The sequence below is a fragment of the Vombatus ursinus genome, unplaced genomic scaffold (genome assembly GCF_900497805.2).
Source record: "Vombatus ursinus unplaced genomic scaffold, bare-nosed wombat genome assembly UNPS02014821.1, whole genome shotgun sequence".
Lineage (NCBI taxonomy): Eukaryota > Metazoa > Chordata > Mammalia > Diprotodontia > Vombatidae > Vombatus > Vombatus ursinus.
Genome location: NW_020954599.1, coordinates 609,707 through 627,894, shown reverse-complemented (window position 1 = coordinate 627,894; position 18,188 = coordinate 609,707). Strand labels below are relative to the sequence as shown.

Here is an 18,188-nt window from a genome sequence, read left to right as displayed (position 1 = left end):
GGAAATGAGTCTTCCCAATTCTAAGCCCAGTGCTCTATGCCCAGTACCACCTAAGTGCCTTAATCAAGGTCATGCTGGAAAGCATATCCACCCAAGCTCCTTGTTTAAAAAAAAACATCATTTGAAATTATGAATCCTTCTTTGAAAGTATAGAGATTCCCAGCTGCCTGAAGGAGATGTATTGATTTTTTCCTCCTGGTTCGCTGAAATTGATAGTTCATTCACAAGACAACTTGTGTAGAGAGCGTCTCTTCTATAGGTTGCCTCCAAGAATAACAATTAATTAAAAGAAGAAACTGGTGATGTAAAAATAGATGTTTAAACAAACAAAAAAATAGCAAAAATATTTAACTCAAGTTCTAATCCTGAGATACAACTGACAACTCTCATGGTCCTCAACCAGAATGACCCAGGCCTCCAAAGTCTTGGGGGGGAGGAGTCTATACCCCAAGGCATATTGTCCTCTGCTGCCTGATTCCCTTAACTGGATTCATCCAAGACTTCCCAGTTATGGTTCTACCTCTAGATAAGGATCTCAAAGTACTTATTAAGCAATCCATCTGTCCAAATATCATGAATCAAGGTCTCCCTTATACTTGTATCAGGGACCCTGGAGGTAAGAATGAGTGCAGTTTTCCCAAATATCTTTCCTGTTTCGGATGACCTAGTTTATTCAATGACACAAAGACTAAAGACAAGTGTAACTTACCGGTCTACCTTCTTCTGGATGGGGAAGAGGGGAGAGGAAAGACAGGAGTCAAATGGTTCTTAAGAGCCACCCCCTGCTACCCACACGGTCCCCTCACATTTTACCATTCATAGATTTATTTGAGTTAACAAGCAATCTCCCCTTAGTACTGAGGCAAAGCAGAATTAAGAGAATGCTATACCCAATGACCATAACAACATCAAGGCAAATACCTCTAAAAGACATCAGAAGTCATATTCCTTTAATGGCCAATCCTGATTCCAGAGGATTGATGATGAACCCTATTCCCCTCCTCCCTAAAAGAAAAGATGGTTTATAGTGGGTGTGCACTGTTACACACAGTGCATCTGTTTTGCTTACCCGTTCTGTTTTTCTTACAAGGGAGGGTTTCTTTGGGGGAAAGGACTATTGGTAAGTAGCTATGATGTGAAAAAAGCAATAAAACATCTTTTAACTTCATAGAAGGGCTCAACTACAGTATTCGTATCTAATTGTGATGCACTGTGGATATGATGCCCTGTTGTTTTCCTCCAGATAATCTAGAATTAGGTTGTGGGATCCTGATGTAAGGAAAAGGAATGAGAAAGCTAACCTAAGATCTAGAGTCTGAAGAGAATTTATCCAACACTTTCATTCTTACAGATGAGGAAACTGAGGCTCAGAAAGTGAAAGTGACTTACATGAGTGATAGAACTAGAATGTGAACCTAGGACTTAACTTCAGATATAGTTTCCCTTCCAATTCTCTACATTTGAAGAAAAACAATTTTGAAACATGTTGATATTTTCTAGAAGGAGTTATGAAAATAGAATGGATAATCCTTTGAACAACCCCCAGGCACTTTGGGAGATGGTGTAAGAAGGGTACCAAGAAGTGGGAGAGGATTAAAGAAAGGCCTTTGTTGTATTATTTTTGAGTTGACCAGACAAACCTCAATGGTCTGGACTGGTTCTCTTTCTATCCCCCCCCCCCCCCCCCCCCCCCCCCCGCATTCCTGGGAGAAGAGAGAGATACCTAATTAGCTAAGACATTACCCTAAAAACAGACATCACCATACATTATGAAATCTCTTGATGAGAGTAAACAATAATTCCTATCTGAAGTACTGAGAAAAGTCCATCAAAAAATCAGTGTTTATGGCAGTTTACATGTGTCAGGGTGGGTGAGTGTTGGGGGAGGTAAAGGAAGAACTGGAATAGGGTAAGAGAGGGACAACCATTCTTAAGTCTGAAAGTGATAAAACCACTCAGCACTACAATGATGGCATGGACCAGTTCAACGACCAGACTAGGCCTGGGGAACTTTGATTAAAGATTAGGTCTGCAGTCTTAGACACCACCTAATCTTAATCTGCCTCCAGGCCATTTTATTTTGTTCATACTTTCCATGCCCATCTTCTTGGTATATCTATTTAGGAATTTGTATATCTTTTCCCTTGTTTTAAAAAAAAAATCTAGAAAACTGTACTCCACTGGTCTGAAATTTGTAGGAGAAAGGCATTAGAAAGAAAATGTGTATTCCAGGATCAGACATACAGATACAGCAGTGGGTGCCGAAGGAAGAAAGAATAACTAGTGATCCAATGCAGCAGAACTGTGAACCCAGGAGGTCAGACAGGATCCAGGTCCAAGCGGTCCAGAAGATTCTGTGCCTCAGGAAATGCTTAAAAATTATCCAAGGTGAAAGCTCTGAGGCTAAAGGCCAAGATCCTCTGGACCCATTCCAATAGGAGGTGCTGGTGCCCCAGTAAAACGAAATGGGCCCAGGAACCAGGGCTCAGCTGCTGGACAGTACCCAAAGCAAGTTTCAACAACTGCCATTTTGCCTGAGGCCCTGGTACTTCAAGGCCCTGAATCTACTGGTGACTGGATTACCTGCCTTAGTTTACTAAAGGAACAATCCTCCAGAAGGTCCCACTTTGTGCTAGGCACCTATAGTATCGAACATTAAGAAGGCTGTTCCTACTTCAGTGAGATTCACACCCTATCATGAAGTCTTTTAGAAGACTGAAGACCCATGCACAACTCCCACCCCTGCACATTAACCCTTAATTGCCACTGGACTCTTTTTACCAACTAAAATTAGGAGGAAAAAAATCCATGGCTCCCTATGTGACTAAAAAAAAAGCTTTTGTTCAGTTTGCAGAGGAGTGGTACACTATCTATCCTATATTTCCTTTTTAGGCAGGTCTAAAAGCATAATACCTATTTTCGACCACAGTGATAAACTCTTCCTTATAAAGGAATTATCCCACTTACCTTTTTTTCCCTCTGCTTGATAAACAAACATTCCCTAAATACTCAGTAAGTGCAAAGCACTAGGCTAGGTGCCCAGGATCCAAAGACAGAAATGAAGTTATCCCTGCCTGTCCTCAAGGACCTTATCCAGGGAAACAAGGTATGCACAAAATAGATTATTTTAATTACATAAAATTGAAAAGCTTTTGAATGAACAAAATCAATGCAACTAGGATAAGGTGGGGAGAGGAAGGGAGTCAGCTGGGGAAAAAAATCTTTGCTCAATTATTTCCAAGAAGGGTCTGATAGCCAAGAAATAGAGACAACTAACAGAAATACCATATATGAGACCAAAGGCCATTCACCAATAGAGAACCAAAAACATTCACTAATAGAGAATTGAGCATTTATTCAAAGATTACGAACAAATAGCTCTCGAGAGGAATGATTTATTGGACCCCTACTTTATTCCAATCAATATTAATCAGTTCACTGTGATTGCATAGGGGTAATGATTGTTAGCAATTATTAATGATCTATTCATCTAGCAAAATACTAGCCAATCTAGTTAGTCAGTCTGGTTAACTAACATTAGCATAAGAATTACATAGGGGCATCTAAGTGGTACAATGGATAGAGCTCCAACCCTGGGGAAAGGAGGACCCAAGTTCAAATCCAGCCTCAGACACTTACTAGCTGTGTGAGCCTGGGCAAGTCACTTAACCCCAATTGCCTACACACTCGCAAAAAAAAAAATACATATATTAATACATATTTTACATATATTATATTTAGAGATAATTAGGTAAAATAGAGTATTTCTTCTAATAGGCCTCAAACTTTAAATTGCAAGCTATAAGTTTACTGTTCAATATTCACCAACCTGTTATAAAGTTCACTTGCCTAAACCACAAGAATGCTGACTAGAGGCCTCCACCCTTTTGGGTGTTGAATGAGTGACCAAACCCCAGTGTGGGTGGGATGTCTTGACGTGATATGGAAGGACTCTACTTATTTTTGTATCTCTGGATCACCCTCTTGCCCAACATGAGGAGAGCCCATCTTATGATCACTTGGCAGAGATGACCCTTGCCTTGCCCATCCTGTGACCACCCATGCTGGTACATCTTTTTTTTTTTTTTTTTTTGGCTAGGCAATGGGATTAAGTGACTTGCCCCGGGTCATACTGCTAGTAAGTGTTATGTGTCTGAGGCCAGATTTGACCTCAGGTCCTCCTGAATCCAGGGCTGGTGCTTTATCCACTGCACCACCTATCTGCCCCTTGGTGCATCATTTCTAACCCTGCCGGAGGGTCATGAGCAAAGTCTATCAGCCAATAAGATTATGTATTTTACTTTGCCTCTTCTGAGAGTCTGGGTATCAAGCTCTAGAAAAATGAGGCCCTGTGGGAAAGGGGCATCTCAGACCATGAGGAAGATCTGAGGTCCCATTCACTGAAGGGGCCCAGTTCCTTTAATAAATGGTTAATGGCTTGGAGCTCTGCCCCAGTGGTTTTTCTTGGAGATTGGACAGTTTTGGACTCCACATTCTAATGCTCCAACAAGAAAAATTAAGATCAGAATAACTCTTTAGGTTTTACCTCACAACCAGAAAATTTGGTAAAGATGACATAAACTGGAAAAGTCAGTACTAAAGGAGTTGAGAAAGGTGGATACATTAAAGGTGGAACTCTGAATGATTCCAACCATTCTGGAAACCAATATGGAATTATTCCAACAAAGTAAAGAAAGCGTCCTTACAACTCTGACCCAGGGATTCCACAACTAGGCATATGCTCCAAGTAGGTCAATGACAAAAAACAAGGGCCCATATCCACCCAAATATATATATATAGCAGCATTTTCTTGTAGTAGGAAAAATCCAGAAAGAAAGTAAACGTCTACCAATGGAGAAGGGCTAAATAAGTTGCGGGGCATGAATACCAGTGCCATATTAAGATTAATATAATGATTGCAGAAAAGCATGGAAAAACGTACATGAACTGATGGTAAAGGAAGCAAAACCAGAAAAACAGTAAACATAATGACTAATAATAATAGTGATATTGGTTCCCATTTATATAGAGCTTATTGTGTGCCTGACTATAACAATGTAAGTAGAAAAGATAAGAAAATAAATGAATGTGAATGCTAGAAAATTATAATAACTAAATTTGACTTCAAAGAAGGCTATGAGGGGTTGCAAGGGTAGAGAACCATGGGTGTGGACCATTACAGATAAGTCAGACTTTTTCATGTGTTGGTCAGCTCTGAAATGGGTTGTTGTGTTTTTTTTCCCCCCTTTTTTTGTTCTTTTCTCAGAGTGTGAATTTTCAGACTCAAAGATAACCTGTACAGAAGAATGGTGATGGGAGGTAAGTGTCTGTGAGAAGATTGCAATGCCCTCGGTTGGACTACGGAAAGTGCATGAAGGGAAGTAATGTTTCAGAAGTCTAGAAAGGAAAAAATAAAAATAAAAAAAAAGAAGTCTAGAAAAAGGGGTGAGAGTCAAGCTGCAAAGGGCCAATTTGAGGGCTCTATATTTTATTTTGAGACGCAGTAGGGAACCATAGTAGTTTGTTGAATAACAAGGAAACAAGGAATAACATGGTCAAATCCAGGCTTTAGGATGTTTAGGTAGTGGGTAAAGAATGAACTGGACAGAGTAGAGACTTGAGGCAGAGAAAACAATTAGAAGATTACATTAAAATTTGGCTGATTTTGTCTCAATTCAAGTACCTGGTATTAGCTACATTTGCCCAAAATGGTCCCCTGACCTTAATAAATCTACCTACAATTTCAGAAGGAAGTTGCTCAGTTTACATAAACATATCGCTATGAAACACAAGGAGGGAGATAGCAAAACTGACAGACTTGGCATGCCCAGGAACACCAGCCAAGATGCCATTTTCAAAGAGAAGATTTCAACACTTAAAGGGGCAATTCAAGCTAAAACCCCAAGCTCTACCTCAACTAAGTCCTAGGGAGGTCATGATCTGTATTGGTGGGAAGAATATCTACACCCCAGAGATTAAAGATCACTGAAGTGCTGGCATCATCCAGACAGCCAGAGAGAAAGAAACCAGAAGCCCCGGCTTCTCAGCCCGTGGTAATCTGACGCTCCAGTTCGGCAGAAGAATTGAATTATGTTTGATTAGGGAAAGGAAAACAATAAAAGTGTAATTAGCAAATAGCAGTAGATGGGAATCTATGTTTTGGTGTTCATGATAGCAACCTTGTGGCTGTGCCAGTCATTAGAAAGACAAGAAGAGTGTGAACAGCAAGGTATGGTGGGGGAAATGCTGGCTCAGGGAGAAGGAGGGAGGGAGAGAGGGAGGAAATGGAGGAGGAGGGAGATGGGAGGAGGAGGAGGAGGGAAGGGGAGAGAGGGGAAGGAAGGGAGACAGGAGGGGGGAAGGAAGGGAGACAGGAGGGGGGAAGGAAGGGAGACAGGAGGGGGGAAGGAGGGGAGACAGGGGAAGGAGGGGAGACAGGGGAAGGAGGGGAGACAGGGGAAGGAAGGGAGACAGGGGAAGGAAGGGAGACAGGAGGGGGTAAGGAAGAGGGGGAAAGAGAGGGGGAAGAGGGAGGGAAGGAGAGGGAGAGCATTCATTAAGGGCTATGTGCAAGGTATAGTGCTAAGCATTGACAATACAAATACATTCAAATAAGAAAGTCCCTAACCTCAAGGAGCTTATATTCTAATGGAAGAACAAATAACATAAAAGGGGCCACAGAGACCTTTCTGGGATCCAGTTTCCTCATCCAGAAGATGGTGGAACTGAATTTTGTGGCCTTTGAGGCTCCTCCCAATACCCTAAATCTATGCTCCTACTAGATGCACTTTCACTGGCAGACTGTAGTTGAGAAGAAGAAGCTTATGCCTTGATGTGAATTTATTTTATATATACATATATATATATATATATATATATAATACATACATATGCATGCATATATAGAGAAGGAAGCAAAGAAAACTTCTAAATCAAAATATGGAGAGGTGAGGAATAAATGACAATTCATTCTACATGTGAATCAATTTAACAGATTTTGCTGCTGCAGATAATTTCTACACGAAGTTAATGAAGTTCTGGATTATGACAAATTACAGGGAGTGAGTCGTTATTTGCATGAATGTGTATAAAACCTCAATCAATATCAAAGTATTTTGTGCCAGAGATCTCTTTCATGGCATTCAAGATTTCTCCTTTGATTAGAACTACTGACTTGGCAGAATGAAGTTTTAAAGCTGTTTGGGGAAATGTAAGTTGGAAGCAAAATATTACACTTAGAGAAATGCTGAAGGCAAGTATTTCTCTTTTACTGGGACTAGTTAATTAAGTACAAAGCATTAAAATGGCTGGCCTGAATATTTATTAGAGCACCAGCTGTTCCCTCCAGATTTTTAGAAATTCTAGCCTCAGTGCCAAGCACAATGTAGAAAAGATTTTTCAGAAAAAAAAAAAATAAGTCTATGCCTTCTACTGCTTTTCAAAACAATAAATAGTCATTAGATGTGCTATAGAATTTTACAATGCATTTGATAGGCGAGGAACCAAATGTTTGCCAGTCGCCCTCCTGTTTTTCAATCTCATCTTACTAGAGAGTTTAAACCAAGATCATCTTGACATCACTCATTTACATTCAGGACTACTGTCCTTTGTGTACAAATGGTCATGGTATAAATACCGACAATGTCAGCAGTGCCTTGAATTGCTTTTTCAGAGGTAACAATAATGGTGACTACAGCCAATGAAATCTCTCAGAAAGCATTTATGTTTTCATTTATTTACAAGCAGCTGGGTGGTATAATTCAAATTTTCCCTCTGAAGCTAGCTGTGTGATCCTGGGCAAAGCACTTAACCTCTGTCTGTCTCAGTTTCCTCATCTATAAAATGAGGACAGTGGTAGCACCTACCTCCCCAGATGGTTGTGAAGAGTAAATCAGATATTGGTAAAGTGCTTTCTAAATCTTAAAGCACTATATAAATGCTAGCTTTATTATTATTTATTTTACAAAATAATAAATATTAGTGTGACTTTACAGATATTATTACATTTACAGAAATACTATAGAATCCCAGAGCAAAAAATAACCCGACGTACTAGATAAGAGTGGGAATCCTGATCATATTAAGTGTGGGATAGCAGAAAAAAACTTTAACTTTGGAGTTAACCACTTGTGTGACCTTACTGAGAGGTCACTTCATTCCTCTTGGCCTCAATTCCTTCATCTGTATGGTGAAGAGGCTGAGCTAAATTATGTCTAAACCTAATCCTGTTTAGGATATTTATTGTTCAGTCATGTCCAGATTCTTTGTGGCTCAGTGGGCCACACCATCCAGGGGGGCGTTCTCGGCAAAAATACTGGAGACGTTTGCCATTTCCTTCTCCAATGGATTAAGGCAAACAGAGGTTAAGCCACTTGGCCAAGATCACATAGCTAGTAAGTGTCTGAGGCTAGACTGGAACTCAGGTCTTCCTGACTCCAGATTCTATCCACTGAGCCATCTAGCTGCCTCCTAGGGAAACTAGAGATTAGGAGACTTGCCCAAGGTCATATAGCTACTAAGTGTCTGAGGGCACTCATTTGAACTCAGGTCTTCTGGACTCCAGGCTCAGTGTTCCATTCACTAACCCATCTAGCTGCCTCTTTAATATAATAGCATAAGGGTCCCCCTCCCCCACAGACATAACCAATCCATACAAGAGTACTGCCTTCACATTAAAACGGCAAACTTCTTTGATCTACTATTGCAAACTCACCCAGAAATTTGCCATCTACAGAATTATTGCAGAATTCAATTTGTTTAAACAAGCATTTATTAGGCACCTATTATGTGTTATCTATCTGACAAACATACCATAAAGATTCAGTGGTAGAAAGCATCCCCAAGGAAGAGGTGTTCCTGGAGTCAGAAGCCAAAGGAAAGACTACAAGGTAGAGAAAATCTCCTTCACTCAACAGAACCCTGAGGAAATGGTCACCAACTTGACTAAAGCAGAGAGGAGAGGAGGGTCTGTCTTTCTGCACATTGTGAAATCTGGTCCACTAAACTGAAAGTATGCGCAACGAGCATGGAGTGTTCTGACTATGCAGGAAAATCAGCCCCATCAGAGGAAAGGAATGCAAAGAGTCAGTCTTCCTTCCCAGCCTGAAGAATTTACCAGCTAACATCCAAAATAGATTTATTTCTTAGCACATTAATTTCAGAGTTAGTGTCTCCCTATACCAGTCACATTCTCATTTATTTTTATTTTTCTTATAAATAAATGAGCCTTTTTTTTTTGACTAGTTAAAAAAAAATCACTAAAAGAAAAAAACAAAAGCCAGGTGCTCACACAAGAGAACAAAAGGTGTTTAATGGGGCAGTTGGGTGGCCCAATAGTTAGAGCATAGAAACTAGAATGGCAGTAACCTACCACCCAGGGTTGTTGTGAAGATTGAGTTAGATAATTGTAAAGCGATTAGCATAGTGACTTGCACATAGTCAGCACAATATAACTGTTAGCCATTATCATCATTATTATCATTATTATTATGGAAGCCCCAGACACTAAAAGCTTCAATCTACTCCAACCCATTTCCAGAATTCCTGGGATTCTCTCCCTTCTTTGAATAAAAATGTACATGTAGCTGAGAGTATTCCCCCTAGGCTGTGAGGTTACTGAAAAATAAAAGGATATTGAGATACAGACCTCCCCAAATTCCATGCAGTATTATGCAATTGTCCATGCAACAGTAAGATGGCAGAAATATCTTAAATCAAATGAGACAATGTTTGTAAAGGATTTAGCTTTAGGTGGTATATAAAATGATAGTTTTTATTTTTATTACAGGAAAGGCATTTCACGGTTGCAATATTTCAAGAAGTTCATAAACGGAGTCAGAAGTAACGATTTTGAAAACTTTCAGATAAATCAAGGTTCAAAAAAACTATCCAAGGTCTTTGGCTAAAACAAAATGAAACATTATAGGAATAATGCCCTTTGTTTAGTTTCAAAATATCAAGAGCACAAGCATAGGATGGAAAAGATTCATTAAAGAGCAGCTCTTATGGGGAAAAAAATGTAAGCCCCCCCCCCATGAAGCTTTTTCCCCTCTCAGAGCCAAGGGTACAGTTGTGGCCACAAGAGAAAATCCTTCCATCTCTCAAGTCTTCTCTTTTCCAGGCTAAGCATTTCCATTTCCTTGAAATTTTTCTTTATGCCATGATCCATCCAGAGCAATTCAACACAGACAAAAAGCATTGTCTAGAGGAGCTGCTTAGGAAAACAGCAATGCTTAGATATCGTGGGCAGAAGGACAAAATAATAGTCTTCAAACACAGACACATCTGAATGGAATAGGGGACAAAAACATGGTAAGATTGACCTTAAGAGGATGCAAACAGCTTCTTGAGATTCCTACACTCAGTTATCTCTCCAGTCTCCATTCTAGGATTCAGACACCAGGACGTTTGTCATAGGAGTAACATGTAAAATACCTGTGACTCACTAAAATAATCTTTCCAAAATACATTTACTCTTAGAGATTTTAAAAAGATCATCATAGATGATGGTTTATTATCCTGCTGTAGTCTTCAAGAGGCAAGGTAGCACAATGGATAAGGGTGAAACTGGTGATCAAGTCTCACTTCTAGCATATGCTGAATGGGTGACTCTCAGTACATCCAAGCAATTATCTAAGACTGCAATTTTCAGATGATTTGTGAAGGCATCTTCCATACCCAGGGAAAAATCAAGAGGCACTATCTGGAGGCTCTTCTCCTCTGCCCTCTTCCCCCAAAAAAGTAGTGATTTTTTTTTCCCTTTTGTCATTCTGCTAGATTAAAGTATTAAGTTAAATAAAACAAGTCCACAAAATCAAGATCCCCTTTGGAATATTGTCAGATGTAAATAGCTTACTTGGTGTTTTCTTTTAAAGTATCCAGCATCCTAGTTTTGGTTCTTGAGAACTTTGTTTTCAAAGTGCTTAGATTTCTTGTGCTGTCAGATAGGAAAGATCATATGTTTTTAAAGTGCTCTGAAATCTTCAGATCGAAGACCCCTTAATTACAAAGCATCCTTCCTAAAAGAAGTTTACTTTCACTTTTTACCAGGGACTAAATATTATGAGGGCAGCTAGATGGCGAAGTGGATAGAGCACTGAGCTTGGAATTAGGAAGACTCATCTTCATGAGTTCAAATCTACTTTCTAGCTGTATGACCCTGGGCAAGTCACCTAACCTCAGTTCTTCATCTGTAAAAATGAGCCAGAGAAGGAAATGGCAAAATGTTACTCCAATATCCTTTTACCAAGAAAACCCCAAATGGGGTAATAAAGAGGAGGGCATGACTAAAAAATGACTGAATAAAAAAATATTACAGACATATTAAGATGGGCTGGTCCATCTAAATGATCTCACTTTGGCAATTTATTGTGGGTGTTGCATTATTTGTTTTCATACATTTCTTCTTCTGCTCCATTCAACCTTCTAAAAGCATCATCCTCAAGGAAAACCATGGCAGTACCTTCTCAGTGACCCAGAATGCATGCAACTAGGGTAGGCGAGGTAGTATTCAATTCTTTTTCCACAGAGAAATCCATATATCCCTTCCTTACACTTTTCCCATATGACATTTACATAACCATATTTAGCTTTCCTCCTACTATCTCCCTGTAAAAATTCAAAAGGCAGTTTAGACTCCCATATGGTTGCCACTGAAGCTAACAGATGCCTAGCAAATTAAGGCAAAAATTATGACATGTAAAATGCTGATGTATCATCATTCTAACACATTTTGCAATTTATTGTGAATCACAAGAATCATATCCCTGTATGATATACCCAAGGTTTCCTAAATTTCCCTGTTTTCTGAATTTAAGTACCAGAGAACAAAATGAAAAGATAAACTCTGCCCTCTAAAGTCAATAAGCTTTGATTAAGCAAGCACCTACTATGTGCTAAGCTCTGTGCTACTAAGCTCTTGGACATACAAAGGCAAAAGACAGTTCCTGCCCTCAAGGAACTCACAGTCTAAAAGTGGAGACAACATGCAAACAATTATGTCAAAACAAGACAGTCAGGATAAACTGGAGATAACCTTGGAAGAGGACCTCTACAATTTGGAGGATGCTAGGAGGCAGAGATGAGGATGAAGAGAGTTCCAGACATGAGGGATAGTCAGTGAAAAGAGATAGTCAGAAGATAGAATGTCTTGTGTGAGGAACAGCAAGGAGGTCAGTGTCACTGAGTTGAAGAGTACATGAAAGGGACTATGATGTAAGGATAGTGGCAGAAGGGGAACACATTATGAAGAGTTTTAAAAGCCAAACAGTGGATTTTATATGAATCCTGAAGACAATGAGGAGTCACTGGGGTTTCTTGACTAGGAGGGGTGACATGATCAGACCTGCAATTTGATAGTTAGGGTGGATTAGAGAAAAACTGAGGTAGGAAAAGCAACCAGAAAGTCCAAGTATGAGATGACGAGGGCCTGTACCAGGGTGGTGGCAATGACAGAGGAGAGAAAAGGGCTAAAAGAGGGATGTTTGGGAGGTAAAAATGACCAGACTTGGCAGTAGATTGGAAGACTAAGGAGTAGAAGATGACACCTCCACCAAGTTATGTACTTCCATTCTACAAGCACAATATGAGATCTGTATATACAATTGAGAAATAAATTTAGGCAAAAGTCTCTAACCATTGGAGGGAAGTACACTGGTTCAGACTCAGAGGAACCGGGTACTGCTTCTGGTCCTTCCACTACCTGGCTCTATGGACTTGGCAAGTGTCATTGAAATTCTTTAAGCCCCTTGGGATTTTACAAAATGGGGGAGGGGAAGAGAAAAGGGACAGGAAACTAGGTGGTAGCATAATAGATAGAGCACCGAGCCTGGAATTAGGATGACCTAAATTCAAATCTGACCTCAGACACTTAATCTCAATTTCCTCAACTGTAAAATGAGGACAATAATAGCACCTACCTCCCAGGGTTGCTGGATCAAATGAGACTAATATTTGTAAAATACTTAGCACAATACCTTGTATGCAGTAAGTGCTTAATAAAGACTTATTCCCTTCCCTACTAGTCTCCTTCCAACTCTTCACAGTCTATGAAACAAACTGTTCTCTAAATCATGCCAATCTTGCAGCCTCTGTAAAGGCAAGTAAAAGAGAGAAATACAAGCACACCTTCTGGAAAATGTAAAACTTACAATATGGGTTTTATGGATGTTACAAGGAAAGAATAATATCTACTGGGTAGAGTACAAACCTGAATCCATTCCCCCAGTTTGCAGCTGGTAGGAGAGAGAGGCTGGGTGTTCTCCTAAGTCCCGGGAGGGCAAAAGGGTGTAGTGACATGGGAGTGTCAACCCAGTGATGCCGCAATACCTTACATGTGTACAAACAGGTAGTACTAAACGTACACCTTGGAGAGTACCCATAGAAATGAGAAGAGAGCACTGGATCTAGATCCAGAAGACCTTGGTCCAACTCCTGACTGGTGCTTGTGATCAGAGTAACCTTAGGGAAGTCTCTTTGACCTCCCCTAACCTTGGTTTCCTCATTTGTAAAATGAAGGGGTAAGGGTTGTACCAAATTATTTCTAAGGATTCTTCCAACTCTAACAACCTCTGGGTCAGTCCAGCTCACTCTTTGTGGATTCTGGACACCAAGTATAACCAGCCCAAGGGTTATGATCCAGCACAGCTAGTGGGACTGACTTGGGTTACAACTTCATATAAGTTCCTGTCTTTCTCAACTTCTTTGGCAGAAAAATGGTCAAAAGAAAACCTTTTTCACTGCTAACGTGTCCCAAACCAGAGTAAGTTTGAGAGCTGGAAGAGACTTTAGACAAGTATTCAAACCTAATCATTTTTAAAGTAAGGAAACCAAGGTCCCAAAAGGTTAACTGGCTTGTCCAGAGGCACACAACTAGTTGGTGTCTCAGCCAGAACTAAAATTCGCCCATCTATACCTCACATTTTTCTTAATCTGTCAGAAATCATACTATCTCTGAACTCTCATTATTTCAAATTCACTTTAGTATTAACAGCACAAGAGTAAAAGATTATGTTTCCTCTATTATATTCATCATCCTTTCCCATCCACAAAAGGAACAGATGTTGTCTTTGAATCAATAAAAAGCATATAGAATAGGTGTGGGACCTGTGATTACTTTGGTTTTGGGAACTGTCCAGTAAAAGATTCCCTGTACCCCGGAAGTTCCTGAGTCAACGGCGCCTTTACAATCTGATGGATACTATAAACCCCTTCCCAGAATGACGTTTTTAAATAACTACAGTAAAAGGTTAGTGAAGATAAAGATATAATTTGCTTCCCTTCCAAGTTCATGGATCTCAATGCTGGTTAGCACATTATCTGCAACTCATAGTCTTAGAAAGGTGCCTAGATCACAGAGAGGATAAATGATTTGACCAAAGTCAAATGGCCGGTATGTGTCAGAGGCAAGGTTTGAACCTAGGTCTTTTCAAAGTGCAGAATGTTACAATTTTTCAAAATTCAGGTTACAAGGTACAGACCCATCTTCTTTTGGGAATGGTAGTACTCAGACTAAAGCAGAGAGTAACTCACCAGGAATAAAGAGAGAATAGGGAAGGCACAGGTTCCAAAGATCTATCTGCCCATCCTCCTCTCCTCCCACTACTACACCCTATACTCCACCCACAAAGATTTCTCAGTTTGCCAATTATCTAACTCTATTAAAATGCAAATACCCCCAGGTACAGTTAAGTCCAGGAATCGTTCACACCTAAGATTCCCTTCTAGCTCCAACACTATGAATATCTGATCTAAGAATTACTTTCATCAGATAAGCCAGAGGTTTGCAGCTACCAGCAGAGATCCAGTAACTAAGAAACTAGAATTTTAATAAAAGAAGAGTAGGGTGATTTTGGAACCAGGAACCCAGCTGGGGAGGAAGGTAGGAAAGTGATGCCTTAGTCAGTCAGAGGCTAGCATATTAGGGTGGAGAGGGAAAACAGGATATAACAAGTAGAAAGGCTACCCAAAACAAATTGCACCCGCATATACAAGTCTGCCTGATGTCCAGATGGGTAGCTTAATTTCAACCCCATAGGGATGAGTTTCTTCATGTAAAGTCCAAAACAAGGAAAGGTTCCATTCTCGGTTACTCACTCTAAAGCCTACAAGGAAGCTAAATCTTTTTAATGGTCTCCCCCCCTCCATGCCACACCACTCCTCTCCCTTCCCCACTCCCCAAATACTTTGATGAGGCTTCCTAAAAGTATAGTATTAGATGAGGCCAGTTAACAAAACTACCCAAATTCTCTCTGGAAAACAGACTCCAAATCCCAATATTTCCTTTTTACCCTTTTCTATGAGACCAAAATAAAGGCCTAATAGACCCTTCCTGCTTCCTAGTAGCTGAACTATATTTGATTGTATTCAAACAAGAGTATCAACTCCTACTACCAGCCCAGGGATCTTGTAGGTACTTAAGCCACTAAAGTCCAGTCCCCACCAATTAAAACTATGTCCAAGAAAGTCATTACCAATCACTTTACACAATTTTGACAGAAAACTGAATAGTGTGAGGGAAAAGAAGAGGGTGAAAGGCAGAGGAAAACATATTTCTTCCCAAGGAAGCTTTCAGCTGGAAGTTTAAGTTGGAAGCTTGGCTGGAGTCACAGAAAATAGAAGATTGTTTGACAAGAACACCAGTTATGTATCATCAATCATCCACAAAAGCAGTACTGGACTGTTTATTATATTTATTCACCCATCCTCCTAATCTTATTCATCAGTCCTAAGGGCAGATGGCAAGATGGTACGGAAAGTGTTCTCCAATCCTGTTTCATTCTGCAAAACATGTGTTCTCAATGCGACACATGTAAAAAGAAAACATTAAAAAAAAGAAATGAAAATAAAATAACCCTATTAAGAAAATATAGTAGAAAAAACAGCAATAAAGAATTCTTCTAAAAACATTTCTCAGAGACTGATGTTTGCTCCTGTGAATGTAAAAAAATTTTAAGAGACACTGAATGAATACCTCACATTTGGATTCTTTGGGCTTACTAATGACCTTTTGATTTGATCATTCTACATCATCTTCCCCTCCTTTTTAGGGGGACTTTTAAACTTACACTAAGCAGTAACTGCCTGAAAACCCCAAGAGCCACCATTTTTACTTTTCATAGTGGGAGAGTGGATAATGTGAAGAAAGGAGGTGAGGGGGAGGAAGAAATCAAGGTCTTTGAAACACCTGTGTCTCCCAGGTCCGGAGAAACTCTGTCTGATTGCTGAAAAGCATTAGTGAGCTCAGAAAAAAAAAACCGTAATAAAACAAAATAGAAGTCATTGCCATTATTTAACAGAGGTTTAAAACAAAGGACACGTTTCTGAGTGGCATTCAAGCGTTTGCTTTATTTTTCTAGCCAGCCCACCTTCTGGTCTGCATTTCTTCATCCAACAATAACAACAAAAAACAAAAACAAAAAAAAACCCCACTATAACTCATCACTTAGAGAAAGACATGAGGCTAGTAATTGAGGAACTAGACTGAAATATATGTTGACGGTTACTAGTTATTGTTCTGCCAATGACAGATACAAAAATAAATCTTCCCACCATCCACACCCACAGACGAGCCATTATGCAAAATGCTTTTCGGAACGAGACTTGGAAAGAATGTGCTAGAAGTGTTATTTATGTACATATTGCATACGGTACCCCATATACCATTCAAGCTGCATCATTCACACACAAAAGCCTGTGATGGAGAAGGCAGATAGCTAGCCTCTGTGCCTGGAACATACAGCCGTAAGAGCAGTGGCAACCTCATGTCCAATCAAATCCTTCTCACGAAGGTGGACTTCGGCAGGGTGTTTTGCATGGTTAATCTCCCCTATTATTGCCCACGCTATGCACAACATCAATATCCCATGGGAACAAATCTATTCCATGTCGCTGCTCATTGTCCCGAACTGCCAAAGCCTTGATCTCATTTTTATCCCAACAATAGTTCACTCTTCTCCTTTTCCAGGGACAATCTGAGGCCTGGGAGCTGCCTTTCAATCTCAGTTTTTCTTAGTTCTCCCCCCCCCCAACCTACAAAGGATTAAAATCTTAGCCCCCTTACCACGAGCAATTAAGAAAGAAAAAGGGAAAAAAAAAACCCCAAAAACTAAGGCACCTTTTCTCGCTTCAGGGAAGAGCAGGCAAAAGCCCAGAGGCTTGGCGAAAAGTAAAAAAAGCACTTGGGGCGACCGGGGACGGAATGATCGTGAATAAATCACCGACACCAAAGCACCGAGAATAATAAAGACACAACTTACCCAGAAAATGACATTGAAGCCGAATATGAAATATTTGATGCAACAACTGACTTCAGGACCCTTGTAATGCTTCCCGGACATCCTCTGGGTTCATGAAGGCACTTTCCTGGGCAGCCAGAGTTAGGAGCCCCCGGAGCACCCCGACACGACCGCGACCTTCCCACACCAGGCGGCACGGCAGCCCCAGGTCCACGAGGGGCGCGGGTGCAGCCCCCGCCGCGACCACCTCGGACTCAGCAGCAGCAGCAGCTGCTGCCGCAGGAGGAGGAGGAGGAGGAGGAGGAGGAGGAAGGAGAGGAGGAGGAGGAGGCGGCGGCAGCGGGAGGACGATGGCCGAGCTGGGCGCCGAGGAGCGGACTCCGAGCGCGGCGCGGCGCCGCTCTGGGCTGGCTGCCTCTCTCCCTCTCCAGCCCGCCTCTCTCCTGCACCGAGGCCCCGGCTGCCTAGCCGAGCCTCCGCAGAGCGCACCGACAAGAGGGCTCGGATCGCAGGCTCCCCAGCGAGCTAGCACCCCTGCCCCTGCCCCTGCCCCTGCCCCTGCCTCCGGCTCTGCAGCTGCCGCTGCCGCTGCTGCGGCCGCCGCGAAGGCTCCCTCTGGCTAGGAGCGCACGGGTCCCACCGCCGGCTGTGTGTCCGGCCGGCCGGCCGCTGCTGCTGCCTGCCCGCGGCCAGAGGATGCTGCGTGGGGACGGGGCTGGCCCGCGCTCGCTCTTCCCCCGCGAGGAGCGGCAGAGGGGATGCACGGAGACCCACGCGCGGCGCGCACACACTCACGCATCCACACTCCGGCACTGGAGAGCACCCGAGCCCCTTTGACACAATAACGTGTCCTCCTCCTCCTCCTCCTCCTCCTCCTCCAGAGCTGCGGCCTCCCACCGCCGCCTGGGCCCTCCCTCCCGCGGCCTTTCTCCCCGCCCCCTCGGAGGAGGGGG

The 18,188-nt window shown here is 41.6% G+C and overlaps 1 protein-coding gene across 2 annotated transcripts in view; it reads right to left on the bottom strand.

Moving 5' to 3' along the window:
- Positions 1 to 17,427, bottom strand: part of TSPAN5 (tetraspanin 5) — a 228,693-nt gene extending 211,266 nt beyond the window's left edge. For both annotated transcript variants that reach the window (XM_027837605.1, XM_027837604.1), the window contains exon 1: positions 17,257 to 17,427. In XM_027837605.1, coding sequence (XP_027693406.1) covers positions 17,257 to 17,337 — 81 coding nt within the window. In that variant the 5' untranslated portion in view covers positions 17,338 to 17,427. The remainder of the gene's footprint in view (positions 1 to 17,256) is intronic.
- Positions 17,428 to 18,188: the final 761 nt, after the last annotated feature.